The sequence below is a fragment of the Gymnogyps californianus genome, chromosome 4 (assembly GCF_018139145.2).
Source record: "Gymnogyps californianus isolate 813 chromosome 4, ASM1813914v2, whole genome shotgun sequence".
NCBI lineage: Eukaryota > Metazoa > Chordata > Aves > Accipitriformes > Cathartidae > Gymnogyps > Gymnogyps californianus.
In genome coordinates, this window is record NC_059474.1 from 40,483,817 (window position 1) to 40,511,575 (window position 27,759).

Consider the following 27,759-nt stretch of genomic DNA (forward strand, 5'->3'; position numbering starts at 1 on the left):
ATGATTTCTTCTGTATTTCTGCTTAATTGAATTTGAAATGAAATTACTTCTGAATGATTAACTAACCTGGACAAACAAATCTAAGCTATGTGTATCCAAGCATTCATGTACAAAGATGCAATGCTCTGTGCTTGTCAGACTACTTCATGTGGGCAACCCCAGTTCATTACCATAAATGCAAATTTCTGATGAAAATTTCAACCCTGGCAAATAACTCCAATTTTAGAAAATGCTTCAGAACCATCTGATAGTTATTAATATATACTTTGATTGTGATTTATTTTTGGACTGACTCTAGTACGTTTTAGTGCATTTTTATTCATGGTTTATATGTTTTTTGGGGGGTGTTTTTGTTTTTTTTTTTTTTTTTAGCTGAGCATCCTCATTTATTTGCCTTTGAATTTTGCATGTGTTATGGTGTTGTCCATACTTATTTTTTCCTTTGGTCAGATGTTTTCTACTCTGTGGTTATGGTGCAAAAATGATTGTTAACAAGTTTGCCAGTGCCAGTTACTCAGTATATTTTTTTAACTTTGAAGTTTTCTTGTTAATTTGTTTTGAAGATTATTTTACATGGAGTATTTTCTTTGGTTTTCCCTCCCTCCCACAAGTAAATACTGGCCAATGGGTATAAATTTTAAAAAGCTTTCTCAGCTTTTAAAGCAATGAAGTTAAAATGTCTTTAGAAGTGTCAGGCAAGTGTTCTTGATAGACTGACTTCCTGCGCACAACATTCCTGTAATAACAGTTATTTCGACAATGCTATTAACAGAGACCATGTGATATACATGTTCTCTGATAAAGACATTACAGTGTAGAAAAATCCCCACCTCTTCCCTCACTGTCTTACCTTTTCAGTCTAAGACTTGTAATCCTCTCTGGTTTTTTTCTTTCCTTGTGACTTGGGTAACAATATCATTTAATTTCACCTTGCCTATTTTATGGTTTTGTTACTGCTGCAGTTTCTTATTGTAAATGGATGTCTATATCTATTGGAAAACCATCATCTTCTAAGTTAAAAAAAAATTATCATTGCTAGATAATATGCCAGGAGCCTAAGGCTGTGAGAATTGTCTAATGAAGGTTGCATTTTCAATTCATGTGGAACAGTTTCTTTCTGAACTAAAATGTGATCATTATTGAAAAAGGAACTTTTGCCAGCACTTGGCAGATGAATAGTATCTAAGATGTGGTAGTTTTATACCTTATTTTGAAGGTGGGTTTCCGAATAATTTATTTTTTTCTTCTGAGTAAAAGAGTCTCCCTGTATTGGAGGTTTCAACATTCTATATAGTAAACTGAAATCTTCTAAAGACACTGAAGTCAACATAAGATTCCAGTATAACCAGGAACAAAAGTACTAGTGCATATGTTTGTGAGTCTTATTGTCCAATGCTTTCCGAAGTGCAATTTCCAAAAATTTTGAACCATCAAAAAAGTCATAAATTGGGTACAAAACGTTTTTTACTCAACCTCTGTTGAAAATTGTCTCTAAAATATTGAATTAGATATGAATGTTATTAGATATCAATTTGATAAAATTTAATTGTACAAGAGAAGCATCTATAAATTGCTATGCAATGTAATATTTTAGTAAATTTATTTTTATTTATATTTATTGTTCCTAAAATTTATTTTTTGGCATTAAATTGTAAATAATCTATAGTCAGTAACCTGTAATTCTAAAACTTCCCTGAGGCACATAATTTTTACTACTTTTTCACTGGTATTGCTCTTTCTTGTAAAATAAGGCACTACATTATACTTTACTCGGGATATAGTTGATATTGACTGGCTGACTGCAGCAAAAAACCCATGGTTGATCTTCATTTGAAGAATGCTGTACAAGACTATACTTATTTAAATATATTTGCTATTACCAAGCTTATTTTGGTGTCTATTGAAGATATTTAGGGGCAGTGATGTTAACTGCAACTCTCTCCTTCCTAGTCCCCAGATACTAATATAGAAGTAAAGGGTCTGCCCTTCCAGAGATAAATGGCCTTAACAGGGCATTGGCTTGTAAATAAAAGGAATAGATGATAATGCAAGGGACAAATAAATGTATGACCAACACATCTGTAAATGTCCATTTCAATAACCTGCAATCCCCATGTTAAAGTAATAAACTGTTTTAAAAATAAATTGGAAGTCTTTACACAGGTGCTCTTAAAGTTTGACTTATTTTGTACTTAGCTTTCTCTAGCTACTTCTAAACACAGTGCATGTCCCTATCAGGTTAGTTTCTGGAGGGGAAAAAAAAAATAGAAAAAATCATTCTATGCTTGCATCTTTGGTTGCCAGGATAATGTTCACTCTTCCTAATTGAGGTACTTTCCTGAACTGACCAGGAAATCTTTAAAGGGTTTGAGGAAAAGAACTTTATATAATTATTTAAAAAATCCACCAGCAGAGCTGTAGGAAGCTTCTCAGTACATATTTAAAAACTGTTGTTTTAGCGAGATAAATCTATTTGCTACAAAGAGGTAAAGGCTGGCTTTATCTTGCCTTAAGACAAAAGGATGGTCCAAGTGACCTCCTGAAATCTTATCTAGTCCTACTTTCTGTGATCTTATGGCTACAGCCAGTATACATAAGAGGGTCCAATTTTTAAAAATGTCTTTTTCAGAAATGAGAAGCTGCACATTTCTATGTATTTGTTAGAATATTCTGTTCCTTTAAGTAAAAAATATTAATATACTGTCTTGGAGGTATGTATTCACTGGTTACAGCTCTTAAAGCTCTGTGTTTGTGATATTGATTGTTTAAATAGTCTCTTTGTTCAGGACTTGACAAAGCAGATCTATGGAACTAAAACTGCTAAAAGTCTGCTAAAAAGATAGATTTCAGATAACAATGGTCAGATAAGTATTATTGGATGAGTAACTGTCAACTACTGAAATGAAATAGTTCAGTGACAACTGGGGTTTTTTGTTGTTTTTCTTTTCTTTTTGGATATTGTTTGAAGAATAAATGGTATGGTACTGCTGCTAAATTTAGTACCAAAAAAAAATCGTATCCTTCCTTAGAAGCATTTTTAAAAGTCCATGGCCATTAATTTGGTCATAATTTGAAGTTTAGAAGAACAGCCATTACAGACTTTGGCCAATGCCAAAATACAGCCAACGTTCAGGGATTAATAGTTTTCAAATACTTTGATTTCATTTGTGATAAGTGTAAATTACAGTCATTGGCTCAAAAGGTAAGACTTCAAATCCACTATTTATAATATTAATACTTTAGAAACAATACAAATTCAAAATCTTTTTGTTACTGTTTCTTATTGTGTACTTAAGCCCACAACACTGCTCTGCTTTGTCAGCAAATGGAGCAATGGTATTTGCAAGATATACTCCATGCATAGTTGTGTTGCTATAGTAACTGTTGCCTTTTTCTCCTATATCTAACAGTATCCTAAATTATGTAGGCAGGATTAACCAATCAGATCAATCTAATGCTTTTTTATGAATGCTATTAATTGTCTACTCATTCTTCAACCATTTTATAGTTCATTACAGACAAAATCTTCTGAAATGCTTTTGCAAAGGCACTTTGGCTGGGGAGAGTAGAAGGAGAGGATAGAGGAGGAAAAGGGTATGGTGCCTTTAGAGATTTTTTTTTTTCATTACCCTTGTATACAGCATGCAAAATAAGGGAAAGTTTCCTCACCTTGTTTCTAAGATGTTTGTACGTTTTGAGGTGCCAACAGTAAGTTGTATAGCCCATGCCATAGGGTCTCTGGCCTGAATTAAACAAGGACGTTCGTAAAAATCATCTTGAATAAATAGACTGTTTGCTTGCTTTGATTTTTGTGCAAATAATCCAGAATTTTGTGTTTAAAAATATGTGGATGTGCCAATCAAATGGCTTCAGGGTAAGAGGATTTATTTCAGTTTCTGTTTTCATAATTTTAAAATAATCTATAATTCATGTTTATTAAAAAAAATTGTATAAAAGGCCCAAAATGCTTTAGAAATTAACTGCATAGCAACAAAATTTTATTGCTAAATGTTTTAACAAAAGGCTTTTGCCCTTTGAAAAATTTGGCATGTGTCGTTTAAGGAAATTACATTTATTTCGTTTGAATCTTTTTAAATGTACATGATTCCCCCTCAGAAAATATTGTTTGAGCTGTAGTTAAATAAGGTATTCCGTAGTATTTGTGTAGGTAAGAGAGTTAAGATTCAATGAAAAATGCCGATTCTGATATATTTACTAAGGTGTCATATACCTAGTTATCAAATGATCTTGATTTTATGTAAATGTTGTTTGGTTTTTTTTTATTTGCTGATAGTTCTTTTTCCTTGTAAATATTAAAATGAGGTTATGGAAAGACATAATTTTTTGAACTACGTTTTTCAGGTTATTTCATCCTTTCTATATAAACAATGTCCCTCATAGTAGGCGCTTATTCCATACTGGGCAACAAGAAGATAGGATGTTGAGATTTGTAGTAAAACCTTTAAGTGCAGCACAGCTCCTTATTGTATGGTTCTGTACTGTGTTGTAGCCATTAGAGAAGTATTTTCCAGACTTTCTCTTTTGGGACATGTTTTTTCCTTGGTCACAAGTTGTGTCCCATGATGGATCTCCCTGAGCTGTCCTGGCCCTCTTGGGAACCAAGACAACAGCTGCGCCTGTTTTAGATGACATAATTTTTAAAGCTGCCTGGAAGTTTTTAAATGTGTAGCTTTTAGATCTGTTCTGGAGTAAATGGCTCATATCTTCCATTGGATCTTCCCCATAACCTCACATTACTAGTACAATTGCCAGTTATGAGCACTTTCTCTTTTCAAAAAGTGATTTGTTTCATGTTTCCTCATCGAGACATGCTGACCAGGCTGTTTCATAATGAGTTTTAATAATAGACCAAAGGTGCTAAAGCTACTAACTCAACCACTTTCATCAAGGTGCTATGTATTGCATCTCAACATAAAATTCATTTCTGAAAAAAATGCTTATTCTGAATTTGGGGACTATTTTGTTAAATAATTCCATTTACTATTGCAACAATAATCTTTTCTTTGTGGTCTGTGAAAAATAATCTAAGACATCACCTAAAGCTTGAATAATTAATTTCAATATGTACAGTAAGGATCCTCCCTCATGAGACTTCTTTCCTTACATTAACTTCACAGAAACTTAGGGGCACTTTTTCTGACAGGTACCTATTTTTTCCATTTTCTGTGCTCTTCACATTCATAGGAGATATAGTATATGCACGAATCATGTCTGTTTATCAATAAGAATTTTATTATTTGTAATCTAGAAGTTTTGAATACATTCTTTTAGACAAGCGATTGATGATGAAAGCTGCTTTTGCTGCCTGCTTTCCATTCCATAAAATAGTGAGATGCAAAGAAAGCATTGAGGCTGTTTGCCTTAATGAGTTTCTGTATTTCTCTGGAAATTAGTTCATGGGACCTTCCTTGCTGTATAAGAACTCTCCAACTTTTGTATGTTTTGGTTCTGTGCTGTGAGTATAATTCATCTTGTTAAGAAAGAATGGTATGGTATAAGCTTCACTTAATGGCCTGAGGGCAGTGTCAGTGTTTAGTCTCTCTGTGGGATATCAGCCATTTCTTCAAGGCTATTTGTATGGTGGAGTTGTCTCTGTTAAATGTTAATGATTTTAGTGTTTCAAAAGCTATTTGCCAATCTTGTGTGTAGCTGTGCAGAACAGGGAAGGACTTGATGACTGTACTGAAAGAGTTTACAGAACAGTAGTGAGAGTTAGGTGGCCATCTGGGCACTAATAATATCTCCTTGTGAGCACCGAGATCCCTATTTGCCATAGGGATCCTACTTCTCCCCCATCCTGTAAGAGCATTCATTGGCTTCTAAGAAAAACCAAGTTTATTAATATTCTCCAAAACAGTCTTATGTGCTATGCCACTGCATCCTGCTATAGAGATTTGACCTGTTGGGTAAAGAGGGAACTTTATGTATATTATCAACAACAAGTGGCACAACTGAATGAGTTTGAAACCTGTTTTTGTCCCAGTGGGAGCTCTGTGTTTCTTTGCAGTAGAAAAGTCCCATGGGAAATGATGAATTCATTTTCTATGAATTTTTTACATATTTAGGCTACAGATCTGTAAATCCTTTTAAAGCATTACAGGTGTCTAAATCAGTAAACCTTTTAAGTGGAGAGGTTAGCATACTGTCACTATTTAAACAGAATTAACTTTTTGTCCTAGTTAATTATTCAGTTTGGTCTGGTTGTTTTACTTTTAGTTTAGAATTGTACCTTCACTTAGGCTGAAAATATCAACTGGATTGTTGCATGTGATGCTGGCATGCTTATGGGGTTTTTTTCCCCAATAAAACATGCTGTTGGAAGTGTATTTTTTAGAGAGCTATACAAATATGGGTTAAAAAGGACCACATTTTTTCCCAATGGTGTATACACTTAACAGCATGTTTAATTCATCCCCTGAAAAACATGACAGTTCACTTTTAGGATTTCTTTCAGCTTTTGCACTGAAAAAACAGGGGGTTGAAATTTTGATAAGTATCTTTGCACAATACATGCATATTCTTTTCAGCCTTATGACAGTTGGTGAATGTGCATTAAGAGATCATCTTCCTGTCCCCCACAGGAGATCACCTCCACACAACATATGCAGCATTTATCTGCCAAAAATTCAGAAGTCTTTTGAATCAAGCTTTTAAAAAAATTCTTCCATCTGGAGCTCTTAGTGTTTTCCAGAGATTCCAGAAATTCTACTAAAGGAAATTTCAGAACGTTTCAGAAGCTATAGTTAAGCTTAAATATTTTTTAAAGAAAAAGTTCCTTTGAGCATTGTGAAATAAGCAGCACATCATTTTAAAGATCTATGTGTGTATTTCTGTGTTTTAATATACAAAATGCTCTTTAAATGCATGTAAAAGGCATATATTACATATACAAACAAACAGAAATAAACTGTAGCTGCTTTTTTTTGCCTTTTTTTTTTTCCCAGTTGTAAAGAGGTCAGTATACAGGACTAATGTCACAAAAATGGTATACGCTCCCTGGGAGATTGTTTGTGATGTTCTCAGCACATCACTCATTTGATAGTAATACTGATTGCAAGTTCATAGTATCGGCAAGTGAAAACTTTGTGCTGATTTTAGATGTGAGAACTTGAAAAAGAGAAGCATAGATGGAGTGACAAAATGGAATGGAAATTGAAAAGCCTTTATTCTTGTCACACTATTCTCTTTGGTTTATATACACAGGATCTAACTCCCTAGTTGCCTAGACAGGGCAAGGAAGGAGAAGAAGTGATATTATGAATACTAAACAATCTCTTCAGTTCAGCTTTCTGGCTGGGAAAATTTTAACCTTTTTTCTGCTAGCTCTGCAAAAGTATGCTATCAGTTGTGGTGGTCAGCACAATAAAAATGAGTATTGAAGAACGGGGAGGGGGAAAGGGATAGTGGAACTACTGTGGTCTCATAAGTTCCCTAGGCTTTGGACTATTTATTTTCAGTGCTAGTAATTTGGAGAATGACAATTGTGGACTGTGATAATGGTCAACATTCACAGACCAAATGTGTGCAACTTGCTTTAATTGAAATTATGAGGTAATTTTAGAGTTACATCATATCAGCTGACTTCATTCAGCCAAAGGCTCATTTTATGGACTACTTGTTTCCTAACAGGTTTTGACAATCTGATTTTATGAAATGGTTGTCTTGGTAACACATTCATTTTGCTTACATCTATGAAAAAGCAAATGAGAAAACAGTAATCTGGCTAGAATTGTTTCTTAAATCTTCCACCATTTACTTGTTTTTATTTTCATGTCAGATAACATACAAACTGGAATCCAAAGTAATATAAATATGTAATATGTAACACTGAATAATGTTGTCTGTATAGCTCACAGGCAGATAGATGTACTATCCTCACTTACTCAGTATATAATTCACAGGGGTTTTAATTATAAGCTCTTCAAGGCAGTGACCTCATTTTCAAAGACATCTGTAAAGTGCCGAGCATAATAATGGTACTATCTGAATAATAACAGAAAAACTCTGTAAAAAATAGTTTGTGAAATAAAAATTGAATTCCTTCTTTGTTTATAAAAAATTATATATGTATCTATGTTATGCTTTCCTTTATATGCATACTTTCTTAATTGATATTTTTGTCAAAATGCATTTGCATTGAATTATTAGTTTATATCATGTTTTCAACATACGTAGTACGATTGAGTATCTGTAGTATGACTGAGCATTTGTTTTTCCTAAGGTACAATACTTTGGGGGTTTAAATGCCATAGGAAAATTTGATTACAAAAAAAATGTAAATAACAGGAAGGTTATTGAAAACTATCAGAAAATAAACTATTATGAGTTACCTGAAAATGTATGAAATTAGGACATCTAATACCTGTGTTAGCAGTCTTCTTGGATTCAACCTAGAAGACAGGAATTTTAGAATCTGGAAAAGCAAATTCAAAAGGCATTGAGAAATTTAGTTAGTAAAGTCAAAAATGAGAAAGAAAATTCTGCCAAAATGGAACACAGTTGAGCAGTCTTAAAAAGCACACTGGTTAAGGCATGACTGATCACATCTCCAAGTGAACAGAATGAAAGAAACAGGAAAAAAGCCAAGTGCCTTCATGATACAGTTAAAGATGTAAGGCTGAGGAAAAAATAGCTCCCAAAAGAAAAGGGAAGCAACCAAGTAACAATAATAATAATGTCAGCGTTAGTTAAACTGGAAAGGGGGAAAAAAAAGGAGAGCATAAAAGGAAAACTAATTCATTTTAGTTAAAAAGGTAAGAGGACATATGAAAAGCTTTTGCAAAAGTATGAAGGCATAAAGAGAAAGTAGAACCAATATTAAGAAAGGTAGGTAAAACTAATGATTTTTTTTTTTTAAAGAAAAAAGGCTGAGTGCCAAATCCTAAGGTTTTAATCACTTGATTTTTTATTGTCTTTTTCTTTTTGAAAATTGAAACAAAAATGAGTCTTGATTTTTCATTTTCCCCTTTCTCTCTTTTCTCTTCTCCACTAACTCCCACAGGGATGATAGCTCATAAAATTTTAAAAAAAGAAAGTTAAAAAAAAAAAATTACATGTGGGGGGAAAAGATTTGCTTTCTAGCTTTTATTGTGGAAGAGATGGGTTTTCATTTTCCACACCTTGTTTCCTGAGATGTTGTTTGGGCAAATGGCTCTAAAAGTTTGTTGCCATGCATGAGTTCAGGATCAGCTTTTCTTAACAGTTATGTGTGAACCTTACCTCAGCTTTCTATGGTGGATTTTTTTTTTTTTAGGGACGAATGTGAGAAATTGCCATGATTTGTTATGCTAGTATTCACCTTCCAGTTCCAAATCACTGGAAACCAGCACAAACAGAAAAGGGGAAGGTGTTGCAGAAAAACAACTCTCACAAAGTTAGTCTATTTGTTGTTGTTGGTTTTATAATTAATTTATAATATGCTTTCTTTTATTCTGAATATGGCATGTCGACTTCCAGAAGACAAAGCATACGTTCTCTAATTCATTGCTGAAGAACCTGTCGTAGTCACCTTGTGTGGTTCAACTCACTGCAGTGGTTTGTGGACCCCTTACTGTTCCATTACCTGCATTCTGTCCCTATGGCACTTGGAATGAAGGAGGTATCCCAATATTTTGCTGAATGCCAGCATGTCTCAAGCCTTACTCAAGTTGCTTTTGCTTCTCTTGACGCCTGCTGTATCAGCTTTTACCTGGCCTGTGCAGCTCCAGTGAGGACCCACTTGTTACCTGCTTGATACAGTGGAGGATGTGCTAGGGATATTGTTAAGGTTTCCTAAAGCCTTAAAAGTTGTAAGTTCTCCATGCTCTTTTATGAGGAATTCCTTGCTATTATCTATTCCCTGAAATAATATTTAACTTGAACCAAAGTAATGAAAAATGCAAGTATAAGCATTTATTTATAGCACTTAAATCAGGCCGTATGGTTACAAATTATTATAAGATGCTTAGGTAGAGAATCCTAACAAACTGCTCTTAGTATATTAATGTAGCTGTAGTATGATAAGGGTCTTCCTCTTCTTTCTTCGTCTTACTTTGTTTCCTTCTTGACCAAATGGTAGTAATCATTTCAAGATTTTTTCATGCCTTTTTATTTTGTGTTTAGATTTTATTGTCAGTCCGCTCTTTCAAGTCTTTTCAGGGATCTTGACCGATTTAATCTTTTTTTCCTGAAATTCCTTCATTTGTTTCCTTCGGTAGGAGACAGTTGTCATTTGGCATGACAACAAGTTTGTAATGGCTTTCCCCAAATTCTTTCTTTGTTGAAAACTACCCACCTTTAGTGAAAACCTTACTGCCAGTAGCATTGTTGTGGTAGGGAGTTTTCAAAGTCCTTCATACTCATTTCTCTGTGCTGTGTACCCTCCCTGTTTTGGTATGTCCCCACAAAGCACCAGCAGTCTTTAGATTGCTGTGGGCATACAACTCATGTGTGAATGCTGTGCATAGCTGGCTGGGTGCCCAAAGTCATTGGTCTGTGGACTTGCTGAATAGGAGAAATTCCTGGTGCCTGGGCACATGGCTGTACATTGCATTATGTGGTAGGTAAGATCTTGACTTTACACACAGATGGATATTATGAACACATAAATTTTGTATTTTAATATTAAGAAAACAATTTTTAAAATGTGGGACATGAAATACAAGATGACATGCAGTGGGTTAAACATATTAATATTCATTTGGAAAGATCATTAGTACTCGGTAAGACATCCTGCTGACAGTCTTTACACCACTACCTCATGTATATATTATCTCTTTCCTCCACTTAATGGACTAGATTTTCCAGTAGCACAGAACAACCTTGTCTTCCTGGTTGACTAGCAATATAAAATAGACCTGTAGTTTTGGTAACTTCCTCTCTGATATGTATTTTAGATTCTAGAAGTGTTTTTGGCATGGGTCTTTGTAAGCATACACATCTGTAGATCGTGCTGCTCAGTTAAAAAAAAGTGATGATAATAATTACATCGCTTTCACAAGACCAGTTATTGCCCCCCAGATATATAAAGAAGTATTCATTTTGTGTGCATGATAGATTTCTAGGTGTACTGATTAAAAGTGTCAGCAGAAGAATTTTAGGTAGTAGAAATAAAAATGTCACAAACCCCTGCTGTTACTTTCTGGGTTGCTCAGTAGTCAGAGAAATTTGGCCTAAAAAAATATTTATAATTGATGCTCAGCAATGGGTTTATTTTTTGTTTGTTTTAGAAGTATTACAAGACATCTCAAGAATGGGTATTTCTCTTTACCTTACTTTCTTGCTTGCCTTGTAACTCTACAAAGATCATGAGATACTGTATGAATATTTGTCCTATTTTCCCCCTCTGTTGTAAATTCACTTGGCAGTTTATAGAAAACCATTTGTCTCTGAGAGAGATTAATCGCTGAATGGGAGAGTCAAAGGTGCCTATATATTCCTGACACTCCACTAATGTTTTGCATGTTACATACTGCAGACCTTAAAGATGAGCTGAATTTCCATCTGATTCCAATGACTCATCATGAAGTAACTTGGTAGGAACAAACCCAGGTTTAAGTTAGCTGTATACGGGTGATGCAGGAAACCTTAGGTGGATTTTGTCATGTGTATACCTAATAGCTTAAAATTCCGATAGGCTGAAAAGCTACTGCAGACTGCTAGTGGTTTCAGGTGGTCTAGAAAAAAAAATGCCTTGTAAATTACATTTATATAAGCTTCATGTAAGGCAGAATGAATTTCCAGTTTATTCCAACTACATGATACATCACTGTTGGCTCTCTTAATTACATGGCTGTCATCTGTCAAGAACATGGAGTCACAGCACAGTGTGATTTCTTCTGGATGCATCACCACTCTCCCTTAGCTGGCATATGCCTCTCGTGCAGGGAGGCCATCAGGGAAGCCTCAAGGACAAAATAGTTGCCTTTCTGTAATATCTGTCCTTGAAAATACATGCAGAATTGGCTCTCTGGTAACTTGATTGAAATTCCTCTCTAAAAAGGTCTGGTTTTACTGGTTTGGGTGCATTCTCCACCATGCGGATACTTCTGGGAAATCTATGCCACCAGCCTCACAGGGCTGACATTGGCAAAGGGGTGCCCTGGATCCTTCCCAAAAGGTTTGGGATATCAACCAGCAGATTTGTAGGCAGTCTGAGCTTACTCAGAATGAGATGGAAACCAAGTGCCAGCCCTAGAGGTACACACAGAACACAACTGGTTTCTCGAAAAAGTCTGGCAGATATGATTCCCCACATTACCTTATTGATTGGACTGAACCTCAACATGAGTCCCAGAAATGAAACCTTTGCCTCTGAAAATTTGCGCCTCTATTCCCTGAAGCAAATTCATTCCCAGTGAGCAAAGGAACTAGTTTGTGCATTTTGGTGGAGGTTCACAGCATGGAAGAGTTTACCAAAGACTTTGGTTTTTCTGTATGCAGGCAAACCTAAGCAAAGTTAATGGTGGTCCAGGATTTAAGGTCAGAGTTTATAAACTGGATTTTTACCAAACCCCTATCTGTATGTTTAGATGAAGTTCACAGTCCTTCATAATTGTAAATGGGATGTTTGCCCCATGTAAATCTAAATTTAAAAGATAATTAATCTAATCTCTAAAAGCTATGAGAAAGTTCTTTTAATTGCAGTGCGAGTGTCACTCAAATTATATTACAAATCCAGTATATCCTGGATTTCACAAATTGTGATATGTATTGAAAGTGAAAGCCTTTTTAGGGACTGAAATGAGATTCTTGTGACTGCAAGTTTATATAGTATTATCCATGATGCAACTTTGGAACTTTATTTAAATCTTGTGTCTTTGCTCTTTAAGTTCTGTATTTGAGCAATACCTGGCACTCTCTATGGTTTTGGATGTGATACTTGTTATGTTTTTCAAGGAACACTTTAGAGGGTCAGTTATGCAAGCATCTGCAGGCGGGCAGATAGTCTTTTGCACATGAGTCTGAGTAAAACCCATCATGTCAGACACCTGTAATCTGTGGTCACATCTCCCTATTAAATTTGCTGCTGTTTGAGCTGAGTGAGGGGGTGGTGACTGATCAGAATAAAAGGTGAAATTAACAGACTGGTATCTACCAGGTCTCTTAGCTGGCACACATTTTGTCCCCAGGCTCGTCCAGTAAAAATATTCCCAAAAGGAAATAAATTAGTATGAATTTCTCTGTTACTTCTGTTTGGAGAGTTTTTGGAGTGCCTGCAGGGATGGAGTAGCAAGAGAAAGTGGCCATCTAACTGAGATGTAGATGTCACTGAAGATTGTGCAGAAACAGAAGTCATTTAGGCAGAGATTTTTTGAATGCCCATAATCAACAGCCTTGGAAGTGATGACTATTGATTGTTGTAGCAGAAAGTGGACAGTCCTACCCTCCCAGTAGCCAGAATCACTGGAAATAAAAATGTCTTTCCTAACCATGATCTCAGGAAGCCTGTGCGAGTTCTTTCCAGAAGGCTCTCAATATATTCTGGCAGTACATTGCAGATTCCTATGCTCTTCTAAGCTCCTGCAGCTGTGAAAATCTGCAAATCAGGAGCAGGAGGGCAGAGCAAACAATCGTTGTACTTGAGCAGAATCCTGATAAGACTCAGATTTGAATTTTTCCCTGAAGTTCTGTTGTTGCTGTCTTGTTTCATGTTGAAATGTGTACATAAAGGGAAAACTGGTAAGGAGAAAATGATTACTGTGATATGGGACTAAAATACAGCTCAGTATTTGCTTTAGTAGAATGCTCTGGTTTGTAAGGCAGAAAAACCTTAGGTCTTTTTTTCCATCATTTAAAAATTCTGGTTATGTCCATTTGTAATTCACATCAGAGTACATGCTTTGTGTGGTTGAAATTACTTGCATTTAAAAAAACCACATTCATTTTACTTGAAAGTGATATACAGATATACTACTGATACCATAATTATAAAATACATATGATGCCTGAGTTTTTAGGTGCTCTCACAAGTAAAACACTGTAAACAACCCAAAGTTGATTTGTATACCAGGATTTAAGACGCAACTAGACTAGAGCTTTTCCCCTACTTGATTATCTCATACTCTCACTCACATTGTCCCATTTGTCTCTGTCTCCCCAACACAGTGTTCAGTAGATCACAGGTTCCCTGCACAGAGATTGCTGCTTGCCCAGGATGGTTGGGCAGAAAGTTGTACTGGTTCCTATGCTGCTTGTACTTACCCATCTTGGGCATTGTTAGCCAAGGACTCTGGGTGACCATAACATTCGTCTCCATCCAGCTGGCTGATCTCCTGGATCTTCTCCCAATTCCAGGATCTTTCATCCAGCCAGGATCTTCACCACCTTCTCTCCAGGGTCCCTTCTTTTTGTCCTCCTTTTCTTTCCACAACCCCGAGGCCCCAGACTTCCCAATCTAAGCAGCCAGTGTGCAGAAGCACAATGTATGATCGGCATCCTAATTTGTGGTTCTGTCTTATGTCTCTAAAAATTGGAAGATTTGGGACATGCCACTCTTATACCCGCTGTTATAAAAATTTACAATCAGACTGTACTTGTTGCCGCTGGCAAATAGCAACCTTCTGCCTGACAGTTCAAAAAATCAATTTCTGACATTCAACCCTCCTCCACACATACACCCAATTATCTGCCACCTGTTAGTGTTTTCAGTTTAAACTGGAAGGGGTTTTTTTGCCAATGACAGGTGCTGATACTCCTAAGATATGTGCAGTTGTACCTCCTGCAGACTGACCCAGTCCCATGCTGTTTGCTGCATCTCTGCCCTTCCCTAGAGCTGGATGGTGTGTGGGGTCAGTAGCAGGGAAGAGACCCCCTAAAGATCCTTTGAGCTTCAGCCTAAAAGTGTAATGGTGTTTTAAAAGTAGGTGATGTTATTAGACTTTTAATAACTGCATATGAAAGATTAAGAAAATTTTTGCCCTCATGAATGGACTATGCAGAATTTAATTCCCATCAGTAATCTCATTGATAACATGTTGTGTAACTGTCTGATCTTGAAGCTCTGAAGCACTTTAGTGAAGAAATACAAACATTCACACGCCTCCAGTCTGGGAAGTACAACTAAAATAGTTCACAGTATTATCAAACTATAATTTCAATTTTTTTTTTCTTCTTTTACCATGTTAAGCCATAGTTGATGAAGCAAGGAAACTTTTACATATTTTGTAAGAATAATCAGAACAACCAAAGCTCATTTTTTCCTACTTTCCTAAAAATACAAAAATGTGCTTGTAAGTAAAATGTTGGGGTCTCTCTTTTCATATTATGTGAGAAATATTAATATTTAATAAAACACTAGTTGTATGTTAATGTTTTTCATTGGAGTAAGCAATCTTCATTTCTCTCAGATGCAGTCTTTATATGGTACAGACATCCTTTGTGACTTTTATAACTGCACATGCTTGTGTGTTTGACAATGTGCATTTATAATGTGCATTTATAGATGCTTTGGTGCATTAGAAAGATAGCTGATGTCCAAAGAATGATACAGAAGAGCCCACTGACATCAAGAGAGTGTGTAAGATCTTTGCCAATAATTTTGGCATTCAGTACTTCATTAGGAATCTCCTATTTATTCATATGCTTTTTTTTTTTTAACCACTGGACTATCACACACTCCTGAATTCTAAATTTCAAGAAAAGATACTCTTACAGGAAGAGCTTGTACAAGTAGGTTGTGTTGAAGAGAATTAGTATTCTGGTCATATCCTCAGTGACAGCTGAAGTGAACCCAGTCAAATGATTTCAGGCATAAAGCTGTGCTAGTTGCAGCTTGTCTATGATTTTAGTCATTAAGAAATTGTATATAAAGGGTAGTAACTACTGCTTCTGAATTTTTATATATCAAGCATTGGAGGATGATGTATTTGAATAAATGAGCATGAAGAATGAGTAAAAATTTATTTATTTTAACAATGATCCAGAATTTGTCCAAATTATGCTTAGGTTGGTGTTCACTGACTGAAAGACTGATGCCTAACTTGCATTGTCTTCTACCTTTTTTGATATGAGTAAAAGAACTTAAATATTTTTCCATGGAATTTCTTTTTCATAAATTAATTACTAAATCAGTATAGTACAGAAATATGTTTCTAGCATTAATGAAGAGAAATATTTCTCTTCACTAATGCTAGATATAAAACAGATCCTATATTTTCGGAGTTTCCATCATAGCTTGCCATTTGCAAAGGCAGTTGAAGTTAAATGAATATGATCATGAGTAATTTCTATAAGCATCATGACTGTTCATATCTGTTTATGTGGGACAATAAAACAACTACTGTTACTAGGCAAATTCCTGAATACAAAATAAAACCCAAAATAATCCCCAAGTTTGCTGATTACAATTTTGTTCTTCCTCATTGCCACTATTTGTGGTGGTCCCTAGAGAACACAAATATTTATAAACTCTTTGGAAGGCTTATTTTGGTGTGAGGGATTTTGTTTTGTTTTGCTATCCTACAGATTTCATTGCATGATATGCCACATGTCAGACAGGCACAAGCAGGGAACAAGCATATTCAGGGAAACTTGTAGTGTTGGCAGTATCTGGGATTATTACCTGATATTCTCTGAAGCTTCTTTAAAGCTCTATTTCCATAAAAAAACTTGTTGCGGAAGTATAATGATGCCAAATATATGAAGAGTTGATGCTGTGAATGAAGCTGAAGCAGCTGGCATCAAGTAGCAAAATATTCTGGTTTCATTGGACTCTATTCTCTGTTTCTCAGTATTTAGAGAGCGCTTTCCCATTGTTGCTCTGAGGTTTCTTTTCGACCTGAGAAATTTCTAGAAGAAAACGGCCTTGATTCATGAGTGTGCAATATGGGGTTCTTTCCCATAGCTACAATTTTCAGTTAATGGAAGGGGCATTTTGGCATTCAGTAGGCATTCTATCAGTATAAAAAGATTCAAGCAAAATTGGCTGTTGTAACTCCGATCTGTATCATGTGAGTTTAGGTAGAAATGAATGGGGCAGTAAATGAAGGAGTTTGATGCTACTGATGGCTTTTGGAGCAAAAAATGTTTCAAAATCCTCAGACTAAAATCATCCGAAATATTACAGTGTTCCTACAGTTGAGGAAATACGCAGAGGTTCTTCTGGCTGTTCAGGAGCTGTTTTCTTAAGTCCTGCTGTGTGTTTGCTATAGAAAAGGTAGTGCTGTGGTTTATTATATTTTACAGAGTGAAGCCTGAAGTCTTCAGCCTCAAGAAATGTACATAAGATAACTTTCTTCTAGCATGTATTCTTCCTGTTAAAGAACTTTTTTTAATACCCTGAAGTACAAATTAGCCTGTACAAATCCATACTGTTTACGTACCATTGTGGTTTTGACAGAGTTCTAAACCTCCTAGAAAGATCAGTAGATTCCTGAGTTGTGTGTATTACCAACTTGCAAAAACCCAGCCCATGCTTTTCCTTCCTCTTGAAGGATTCTGTTTCTTCCTCTTCTATTAAAACAATAGATGCTTACGTTTTCTCCTTATACAGCATTTTTCAACACATTTTTGCATTATTCTGCCAGCAGATTTCCCAGTAAAAACGAGAGTAGAGCTGGAAAAGAACTCTCCTTTGTATTGAAGCCTTTTTCTAGGTTGCAGCTGTAGAGAGAGCTTAATAAAGCAGCTCTTCCATTGGACCATTTCCTTGGACTGTGCAAGTGATATTTTCTGTGCTCTGTGACCTTCTGAAAATTCCCCTGGAAATTATTCTAGGTTCCAGATCTTGCCTTGCATTTAATGTGTATTTTTTGCAAACAAAGCTACTGCTAAAGTTTCAGTTGTCGCATCCTGGGTCTTTCAGGAGACATTAGAGGCTATACCACCTTTGATATCCTCTATTAGAATATGCCTACCTTGGGACAATAAAGTAGTGATGATTTTTTTTATTTTTTACACGAGCTCTGCACACTTAGAAGGCTGTTGTGAGGGTCCCTCTCAGTTCTGATAGGCAAGATATTGATAAGATTTGGAGGTTTGAATAAACTAAATTTACCAATAAGATCAGAAAACAACATGGCTTTTATCTGTGTTACCTCATTGAATACAATAGATTAATACTGGTATTAACGACTACAGAAATTAGCGGCATACTGTTTGGAAGTGAAGATGGATGCTTTCTTGTCCTTTTTACTTTATACCTCTGATCTTGTCTTATGGGCAGCTGATGCAGAAAGAGAGCTTTGACACATCAAGAATCAGATGTCAGGAAGCTGTTTATTTATGACACTTCAGCTATGGAAAACAAGAGCTTTCCACTCTCTGGTCCTCTTCAAAGTACTTTCAAGGCTTTCAGATATTTTCCTCCAACCATGTGGAGGGACATTTTGGCACCTCAAATACCATTCTGTAGTAATTGTAGGGAAAACTTTGAGGAAAAGAATTTGTTTTGTTTTGTTTTATTGTAGCAATGACTTACAAGTAAAGAATAACAGAAGAGCAATGACCTTTCAAGCATTAGCTTAATTCTTGCTTAACTGAGAAGAAATTATATTCCTACGGAACATTCTTTAGCATTTTAAAATCAGGGAAAGTGTATTGCTGTTATGTTCAACTGCTGTAGAATCAGTTATTTAACTGCTCTGACTGTGTGTCTATAAGCATCCCTGAAAATATAAAATTTTTAATATAAAAATATTTTCCTGAATTTCAAGGAGTATGTTTTTGATTAGGGTAGTTACCCCAAATATTGAGTTTTATTGATGATTTGTAAGATCTTGGACACCCAATTTTTCACACCAGTGATGTCCTTAATTAGTGGATGTAGAAATACTGGCAACTGAAAGTACTTACCTGCTTACAGAAATGTTTTAAGCCTGAAAACTTGTTTAGTGACTCATTTACTCTTAGTAAATGGCTAGTGATGAAATGATGTCATATGAAGTAGGAGAACAAGCTATATGTTGTCTTCCTAGCTTTACTTTTATCTTCCTGATGTGCTTTTCATGCTACACAAGAGTTTCATATTTCAGTTTGTTACTACATAGTATGTCAGATATGTCTTAAATTTCATATAACTCACGAAATTATATCACTTCTGAGTTTTTTCAGCAATAAGAGGTAGGACAGAGATTGTAACCGGGGCGCTTTAAGTAATTTTCATATTTAACAAGAAATGAGGAATTATAATAAATAATGTAACACCTTATTTGTACTAGGGTGATAGACCTATAACCAGATCCAGACTCTCAACCAAATATGTACTTCATTGTACTTGGGGACAAATGTAATTCTTGGATCTTTGTTTCTCTTGACTTTTTTTTCCCCCCACAAGTATTCCTGGTTTATTCCTGGAAGCTTCTCCACCTTTGGAGACTTTTCCTCTCTTCTCTTATCATCTTGAATTGAAAATAAGAAAGGAGGATATACCTTTGTTGGCTGTTAGATAAGTAGATGAGAATGATAGCTGTTTGATGAGAATGTACTGAAAAGCTAATCCAAATCAATTCCTTTTAAAGGGAAGTAATGAAATATCCATTGGCAAGGGGTTTCATGATCGACCTACCAGAAAGTTGATATAAGTGCGTTGGGTATAATTGGTTTCTCTGTGATGGTAGGAAATGGCCTAGATGGCTCTTGGAGGCCTTTTCTTTCTCATTTTATATCAGATGATAGAAATTAAAATCTCCACATCTCAAGTATGCTATACTCAGTATAGATGTTCCATACAACTCTGCTGTTCCATTCTGGGTTAAAACAAACAAACAAAAGAATAAAGGGGGGGAAATTCAGCACACATTACTCCTTCTATACTTGCCTCATGACATCTAGTAGAACATTACAACTCCGTGTCATCAGTAAGCTAGCACAGGAAATAACCTTTATGCTAGCTTGGTAGATCACTATGTTTCTTTTAATTGCATGAAAAGAAGGAAAAAGTTAGCACAAAATCTGATCTTCACAGTTTGTGAAGTGCTAGGAGCCTCTTGGCTTTTATAGTTGCTCTGGCTGGGAAGGGAAGAAAAACAGCAACAACAACAACAAAAAACCCAACCAAAAAACCCTACAGCTGTGTAGGCCGTGTTATGACCACTAGAACTGTTTTGAGCAGTAAGCTGTTAAATCCTTTGGAAAAGCAGAAAATTAAAGAAAAAAATCTTCAAATCTAAAATTTGATAAAATGGTGCTGTAAAAACTAAAATGAAATCAGCTTTATGAGGCAGGGTCAAGGTTGCTACAACTAGAAATCCATACAAGTTTAAATTTGAGCTAATTGCTCAATTGTAAACCCTGAAATATCTTTAGGCCATTATCTTTAAAATCGACATCTGCCCTACTGATCTCTCATGGTTACTGAGAAATTTAGTGTTCTACTGTAGTGGAGGACATGTGTAATTAATTGCCCAAAAGCAAATAGTATGTTAACCAGACTAGGGGATGCCTTTACTTAAGATCAATAAACCCTCTGGCATTTCCTTGCCGAAGTTATCAAGAATATCATTAAATCTCTCTCAACCCCCACGCTGTTATTTAAGAGCACCATATCTTTTGAGGTCAGAGAAGGATATTCTGTAAAGCATCCCAGTTGTCCCTGAAAACTTTCTCCTTGGCTGGGGAGTCAGTCACACAGTCCCGCTTTTAGCTTCACCTTAGGGCTTTGACCTTTGACATGCAAATAAGGCAAATAAAAGAAGTCAATTGTCAATAAGGCAAACGAATCTTATGAAGAATAACATTTCTAATAAACCCCTTTATTTGTGGGAGAAAAAAAAATCCTAAAATTATGGAGATAGACTCTCATTCAGGTTCCCTTCTTACTAACTTGTACAAGACTTTGTGCTCTCTTTAAAATCTTGTACAGGCTATTCCAGATTTACATGCCAATGATGCATCTTACACTCAACTGAACTGTGCAATGATCTGACTTTGCAGTCATCAAGCACACAGATATTTTCTGGAAGAAATCAGTAGAAATCTTATAAGGAGCTGTCAGACTCAAACCAATACACAGAGGTAATACTAAGAGAAAAGAGAAAATCTGGTGGAATTTTGCTAAAGCTTTAGTATCAGACCATTGGCTGAAGACAAAATAATGCTCAGCTAAGCAAGCTCATCATTTAGTCTTGAATATGCCAAATGCTGTCATCAAAAAAAACCAAACAACCCAACCCTTAACAGTCTTCCATGTTCATCTAAGGAAAAGCAAAAATTGTGACTATCTTTAGAAGAAAGCTACTGTTTTATTTAGTACTGTCCTTCATAAACAGGAAAGAATAATGCTTATCCTTTTGATATCTTCAAAACAAAATTTAAGACTCTACCACATTTATGGATGCCAAATAGGTCCCAGAAGATTACATTCTTTGCAGACATCCAAGACAGCTGCATTTCTGAAAGATGCTGACAGAGAAGACTCTGTCTTTAAACAAGTACCAAGCCAGAAGAAATTTCATAAATGATATGAGGACACAATTTCCCCAGAAGTAGAGGATCCTGTTAGCATGGCTCTGTTATACTTGCCTTATGAATTCGTCTTTTCACTCCTTGAAAGTTGCTCAGTAAATTGTTCCTTAAAGATAACTATTTTTGCTATAGCCCTTCTTAGATTTTCTTTTAGGTATGTTATCTTTTTTTTTTTTGGTAATATACGGAAAAAATATTTTACTCATTGTTTTGTGCTGAGATACATTTATTTTCTGAATAAAGGGAATGATGTTCTTACGTATAATTTTTAGTTTCTTTGACTAATAGAATCTGCTTGAATGAAGTATCCAAACCTTTAAAAATAAGACTCCTAAACACACGCTGCACATGGCTTTGAAGTCAGTGTACGCTCATAAACAGCTTTTGCGAACTATGAATTAGTTACCTTATTGACTCAAAATATATTTCCCTATTAAATGCTTAAGTTGTTGCTAACAGCCAAAACGGTAATTTGGAAATATCATTCTCATGAAAGTTGTTAGGCCACTATTTTTCTTTGCAGAAATAGTTTTTGACTTTTAGCACGTATAATTCTTAAGACTTCTGAAGATGTTTGTCAGTGCTCTATCAGGAAATGACCATGCATAAGAACTCACTTTGTCTGAATGCTTTATTTAAAGCTGATAATTTAGGATTAGTCAGTTCTTTGTGTGCTGACATTCAGATGAAACAAAAATGTTTAAATTCCCTTATATTATTTGTAACTTACAGCTCCTTGAGAGGATGAAATTCGGCTACATGAATTTATTTACAACGATTTTGTGGTGGGCTATATGTGTGTTATATTTTGTTGTAAGTAAATTACTCCCAAACAAGTTTTTTTTAAAACATTTGGAGAATGGAAATACAATTGTAGGTTACTGTTTCTGAATTTCATCTCTGTTTCTTTCTGATATTGAATTTCACTTTTGTTTTTTTCTTCTTCCTCTCCAGGCTTTTTTGTCCTATTGGGTCAGATCATGAACCCCTTATTAAAAGGGGGAACAGCGAACTTATGTAGGGACATAAGTAAATGGGAGTATATATGAGAATGACTAGTAAATTCTCCTAAGTTCTCTGAACATTTTTCTTCAGTTTTCAAGTACTTGTTATTTATGGGTCATCTAGAACTTCTGAAAGGTTAACACACATCAAAACAGGTATTATCACTTTTCTGCTGTTGATTCTCCTAATACTTTCATGCCTAAAGACTGATTTTGGAATTTTTGAGAATTTCACAACTTAAAATATATGATTGTTTAGTGAACTTTTCTGAATTAAGATTTTCAAAGCTTCATTACAACTTATCTCATACTAATCTCCAGTAATGTGCTACTCACATGGGGTAAATCTATCAGAATAGACAAGGAAGCCTGTATGTCTCATTACCAGAACACAACAAATAATTTAAATAGTCAAAACTTCTTTGCATATATATTTTTATATTTTTAACTTCACTACAAAATACAGGTTTTTAAAGGAGGTTTTGTACCAGATTTTTGCCATCAAAGTAGATTTGTTACAAAGTACATTGACCATTTTTTCCTCCCCAAGGAGAATAATGAACTCATGACTCAGTTCTGACTGAATCATTACTCAATGTATCAATGAAAATGAGCTATTTCTAGCTGTGTAGAAGTAGTAGGAAAGAAGGACCTCAAATCTTTTTCTTTGCAATTTTTTTTTCAAATGTGTGGTTTATGAATGTTGGGGTTTTTTTCCACTTTGGCTGGGTTCTACTTGATTCTTTGTCTTCTGAAGACAAGTTATTGACAGCAGTTTTAACCTGTGCTTCACTGGGAACAAATGCCTTGGCAACTGGCCATTGTAACAGATTTTCTGGGCGACATGCATATTCTATACTGATCTTGCCAAAGCCTGGCATTTCAGATAGTTTCCTTTTCAAGAGCAGGTGTTCATTTATTCCACATCATTCTGCAACCTTGGCAGATGAGATAAAATTCAGCACTAGTGAAAAAAAGAGCTCGTTGATCCAGCTCCATAGAAAAAAAAAAATCCTAATGCTTGGAGCTTGAAGTAGAAAATCCAGAAAGAGGAAGAAGGGTGTGAGGTCGCAGTGTAGGTGGCAGGGAATAGGGGAAGGATGGTGAGTTATACCTGAACATACTACCTCATTAACTTGTCTGGATCCTGCACTTTTCAAAGGAATATGATAATACTTTGCCTACACAATTATTTATTGTTTAAGTAATTTATGTACTGATGGGGTTTGTCTGGACAGGAATCTTAAAGTATTAACGAAAGTCAATTTGCAGCCATTCTTCCATCCTTAGCAGCACTGAATAAATAGTTGCCATTTGATTGCAATCGTTTTATTCTTTGTTAAAAGAAAAGAAGAGAGACAAGATTTATTTTACTTTTAATATCTTGTCTTTATCAACATTGTTTAAATTACATGTAATGTAAACCATCAAAATTTGTCATTAGTGTGAAACATAGTTTACATGCATGAGATCTGATAGCAAAACTGCGCTTGAGAACTGAACGTGTACTAAAAAACCCCATACCAATAGGGAAAATATTCTCAGCCTGTGCCGTTCCATGGATATTGTACACTTGAGGGAGGTAAATATTTGATGAGTTTCATACTGTAGTAAACTCTATTTTCCATTTACTTTGATTGCCACTATCTCTGTTCCCTTGCTTACAAAATAGTAGATGTACTTTATCTTTAAAGTATTCCTTCACCTTTGCATAGGCCATCTCAAATTAAACCAACTGCAGCAAACATTTTTGTCTTATGCATTTCTTTCTTTATCCCTTGGCCAGTGTAAATGTTTAAAAACTGTTTATCAGGCTTACGTCAGAAAAATAAACAATTGTAGCTTATTAAGCCTGCTGAGAGAGAAAATAAGCTTACTATAAAAGCTACAGTGTACGTGTATAAAATCAAATTCAATTTAAGCCACCTAGCTGACCCACCTGCTCTGTGCACTGAAGACTTTCTGTGATGTTTCAGAATCTTCTTGTCACCATGTTACAACAACCAGCTAGATGTGTCCAGAGGACCTATTGTAAATTGATGGTGCTTTTAAAGGGAGGAAGAAATAAGAAGTTAAAGTATGACTGCGGCTCTTGGAGACATCTCTGATCTTGCTTCATGCATTAAAAAGTCCTTAGGTATTCTCATTAGTGTACACTGGAAATAATGTAGGCCAACAACCAAGTGGGTTCTTCAGGTGGATTATGGAGCTTGTGTTGCTATGTGGCGACACAACTGCTTTGCTGACCATACCTGAACTTACTGCAGTGTATACCTGTATGATTTAGAATTCCAGGAATTACTGTGGTACACTAATTTCCAACTGTGAACTCAAGCTGCAAATGCTTTATTAGTCTAACTATTTGGGAACATGTTGAATGGTCACTTTTTTAGAAGAACTGAGCAGGGAACAGGCTTTCTACTCTCCAGGATTTGGGACTTCAGAAATTTTTTTATCAAAGTAAAAGTCAAGTTCACAAAACCATGAAAAATTAGCTGCATTTTGTGAGAAGTAAATATCTACCTTCTGAAATAGATTCACATCTTTACTTTGACTGTAACCACAAGGCAGTTCTCTGCATTTCTGCTGTACTTTTGAGCAGACATTCCAGTTTAGAAATGACAGAAGAAGATTTTGTAAAGAAAATTTAATCAAAACAGATATGTTCCTGCAAAATATTTTATTCCCATTGAACTAGCCTCTTTGGAATGAATTTTTTAAGCAAAAAAAATACTGAGCAGCCTAACTCTTATTGAAGAAAAAATCAGTTATTTTTAGATTATCAGCAAGCCTGTAAGCTTTTCTTTAAAGGTTCAAGACCTTGCGTAGTTATCAGCATCACGCTAACACTGACATCAGTGACATACTTTTTCTCTTACATTCTGGAATCTTTTTTCTTGAGCTGCAAAGCAGTAGAAAAAGATGCTAAGTTATTACATATTTTGGAGTCACTTAATTTGTCTTAGATGCTGCAGGTTAATGTTGCACAATTGAAAAAAAATTGCTAAAGCACTTTATTGCAGTGTAAAGGCATGTATGTGGACAATGCAGGGGATGGAATATTGTGGGAAAAAATCATCCATATTAAGTACTCAAAATATGAAAATTATATTTGGAAATAAAAGAGGACTAAAGGATCTCTATTGGGTCTTTAACCTGATTGAATTTAGTTAGTGGCCTTGGCACAAAAATTTTTCAGGGAAGAACATGGAATTGTGTTTGAAATATTCTAACAGAGTTTTGTACAATGCATATTAAAAGTATATGCATTCCTTAGTATTGGGAATATCTTTTCTGAGTCTTCCTTTCCATGATTTTTCCTGTGTTCTGTCTTCTTGTTAAGACTTTTTTGCTTCCTGAGTCTAAGCAAGATATACAAGCTCATGAGGTCTTAAACACAGGGTTTAATTAAAAAAAAAGTGGCCTAAGGAGTTTCATAAAATTTAACTTATGTTGTCTCAATTTTGTCCACTACGTATCCTTTTCATGTAAGTGCAGTTGTTTTTTCCTGCATCCCTGGCTGCCTCTTACTTTCTTCACAGCCCTTTTACTTTCTTTCCGTAGTACATTGGTTCAGGATATGCGTAATCCAAGGAAAACGCTTGTGTAGCTAGGGAAGATAACCAGGGATATTGGAGAAGCTGGGCACTGCAAATCTAGAGAGGAAAGAAGGGATCCTAGCTGAAAAACTTCTGGGATTAGGAGGAGGTAAAGAGCAGAGTACCTATGCTCTGGCAGCTGCCTATGATCAAAGAGCAGTGTTACTGTCTTTATTCTGCTGCAGGTAGGAGAAGCATTGACAAGTAATCCTGCTTTTGGTGATAAAATTTTTTTCACAGCATAAATCATGAAGACACATGTGTGTATTTGCATTTTAATAGAGAAAATAATGGTGACCTATCTAGACTGTGTTTCTCTTTTAGGATCTTTTTTAAGGTAATCTTATCTGCAAGTGTGTTACTATAGTTGTATAAAATACTAGAGTTTCAGAATAAAACTGAGTATTACTGGAGATTTAAAAACTAATCTTCTAGATTATGCAGCTCCTAGAGACTTTCAGTACTGTACATCACTTTCTTACCTACAGTTGTCACACAAATGCCTACGGCTAAAACACAGCACAGTGAAAGACAAGAGTATAGATTTGGAAATGCAAACTGCAGAATAGAAATAGGTTCTAAAATTTTAACTGATTTTGACAAGCAGTAAGTTCATATTTTGTGGCCAATGTCGCTGTAAATTTGTTTTTCATTTACTGAGACAATGATGTTACGTGGTTTTTGCTAGAAGATTCTTAAAACTTCTCTTTTTTTTTTTTTCCTACATGAGAGAGCTCACAGCACATTAGCTTTTCCTAGTTGCTTTGCTTAATACTTGGAACCTCTTAAAGATAGAATTCATTTTGAAACATTATTTTAAATATCAATAATAATAATGGTTCTGCAATTTCAACACTGTTCTACTCCAAATTGTGACTTAAGACAAGTTAGCTTTGTGTTTGTTCCAGTTGGTGTCATTGTTTTACTGATCTTATTTTTACATAAATTCTGCATTCGTATTTGTCCTGTCTTTGTAGCACTAGTGCACTAATGACTGCAGAAATAGTAGTCTTCTCATGAGGACCTGTAATGTGTTGTTGATGACCTTTAAAATATCCAGTCTCTGCTGGATAGTAGTCAGCTGAAGATTTTCTTTATCCCTCACAAAAGACATTCCTAGACACAAACCAGAAATAATATCTATTACCCTTTTTTTGTGTGACCAGGAGAATAAAACTTACGTATATTTTTCTAATGAGGAATTATAATCCTTCTCCTTTTCTTCGCAAAAAAGTATGTGAGTGTTTTGTCTCAGAAGTTAACTGGAACATATTCAGTGGTTTTTGAGGCCCATCTGACATTGGACACCAGTGTAGTGGCCATGAGAAGCCTTTCAGGCTGGGAATCCATATATGTGACAGCATACCTTAACACTGCACCACAAATAAATATTGTACCAGACTCCCAGGCAATGCACTGGCTGTTTACTCTGACAAAAATTGCATATGGAGCAGAACATGAACAAACGTTTTGGTGATACTTAACTATCCTAACTTTAGGTGTGTGGGAGTGGGCATCATCTAGAAAATGAGCTGTCTTCTTTTTTTAGTGTGATTTTGAAGCCCATTGAGCCAGCACAGTTCTTCAGAAGCCTGTTGGTAGGAGTCTTTGAAGCTGTAGTAAGGTTTAAAATAAAATAAAAGAAAAACAACAAAAAAACCCACAAAAAACCTTCCTTCAGCAAAGCTGCAAATTGGTCCATGCTGAAATACCATCTGCTCTCCAAAAGAATGGATTTTTACTAGAATGCAGTA

General features: G+C 35.4%; 1 protein-coding gene across 1 annotated transcript in view; it reads left to right on the plus strand.

The window, feature by feature from the left end:
• Positions 1–27,759, plus strand: part of GPM6A (glycoprotein M6A) — a 125,672-nt gene that overhangs the window by 37,808 nt on the left and 60,105 nt on the right. Inside the window, 1 exon segment of the mRNA XM_050895908.1 lies at positions 24,868–24,910. Coding sequence (XP_050751865.1) covers positions 24,868–24,910 — 43 coding nt within the window.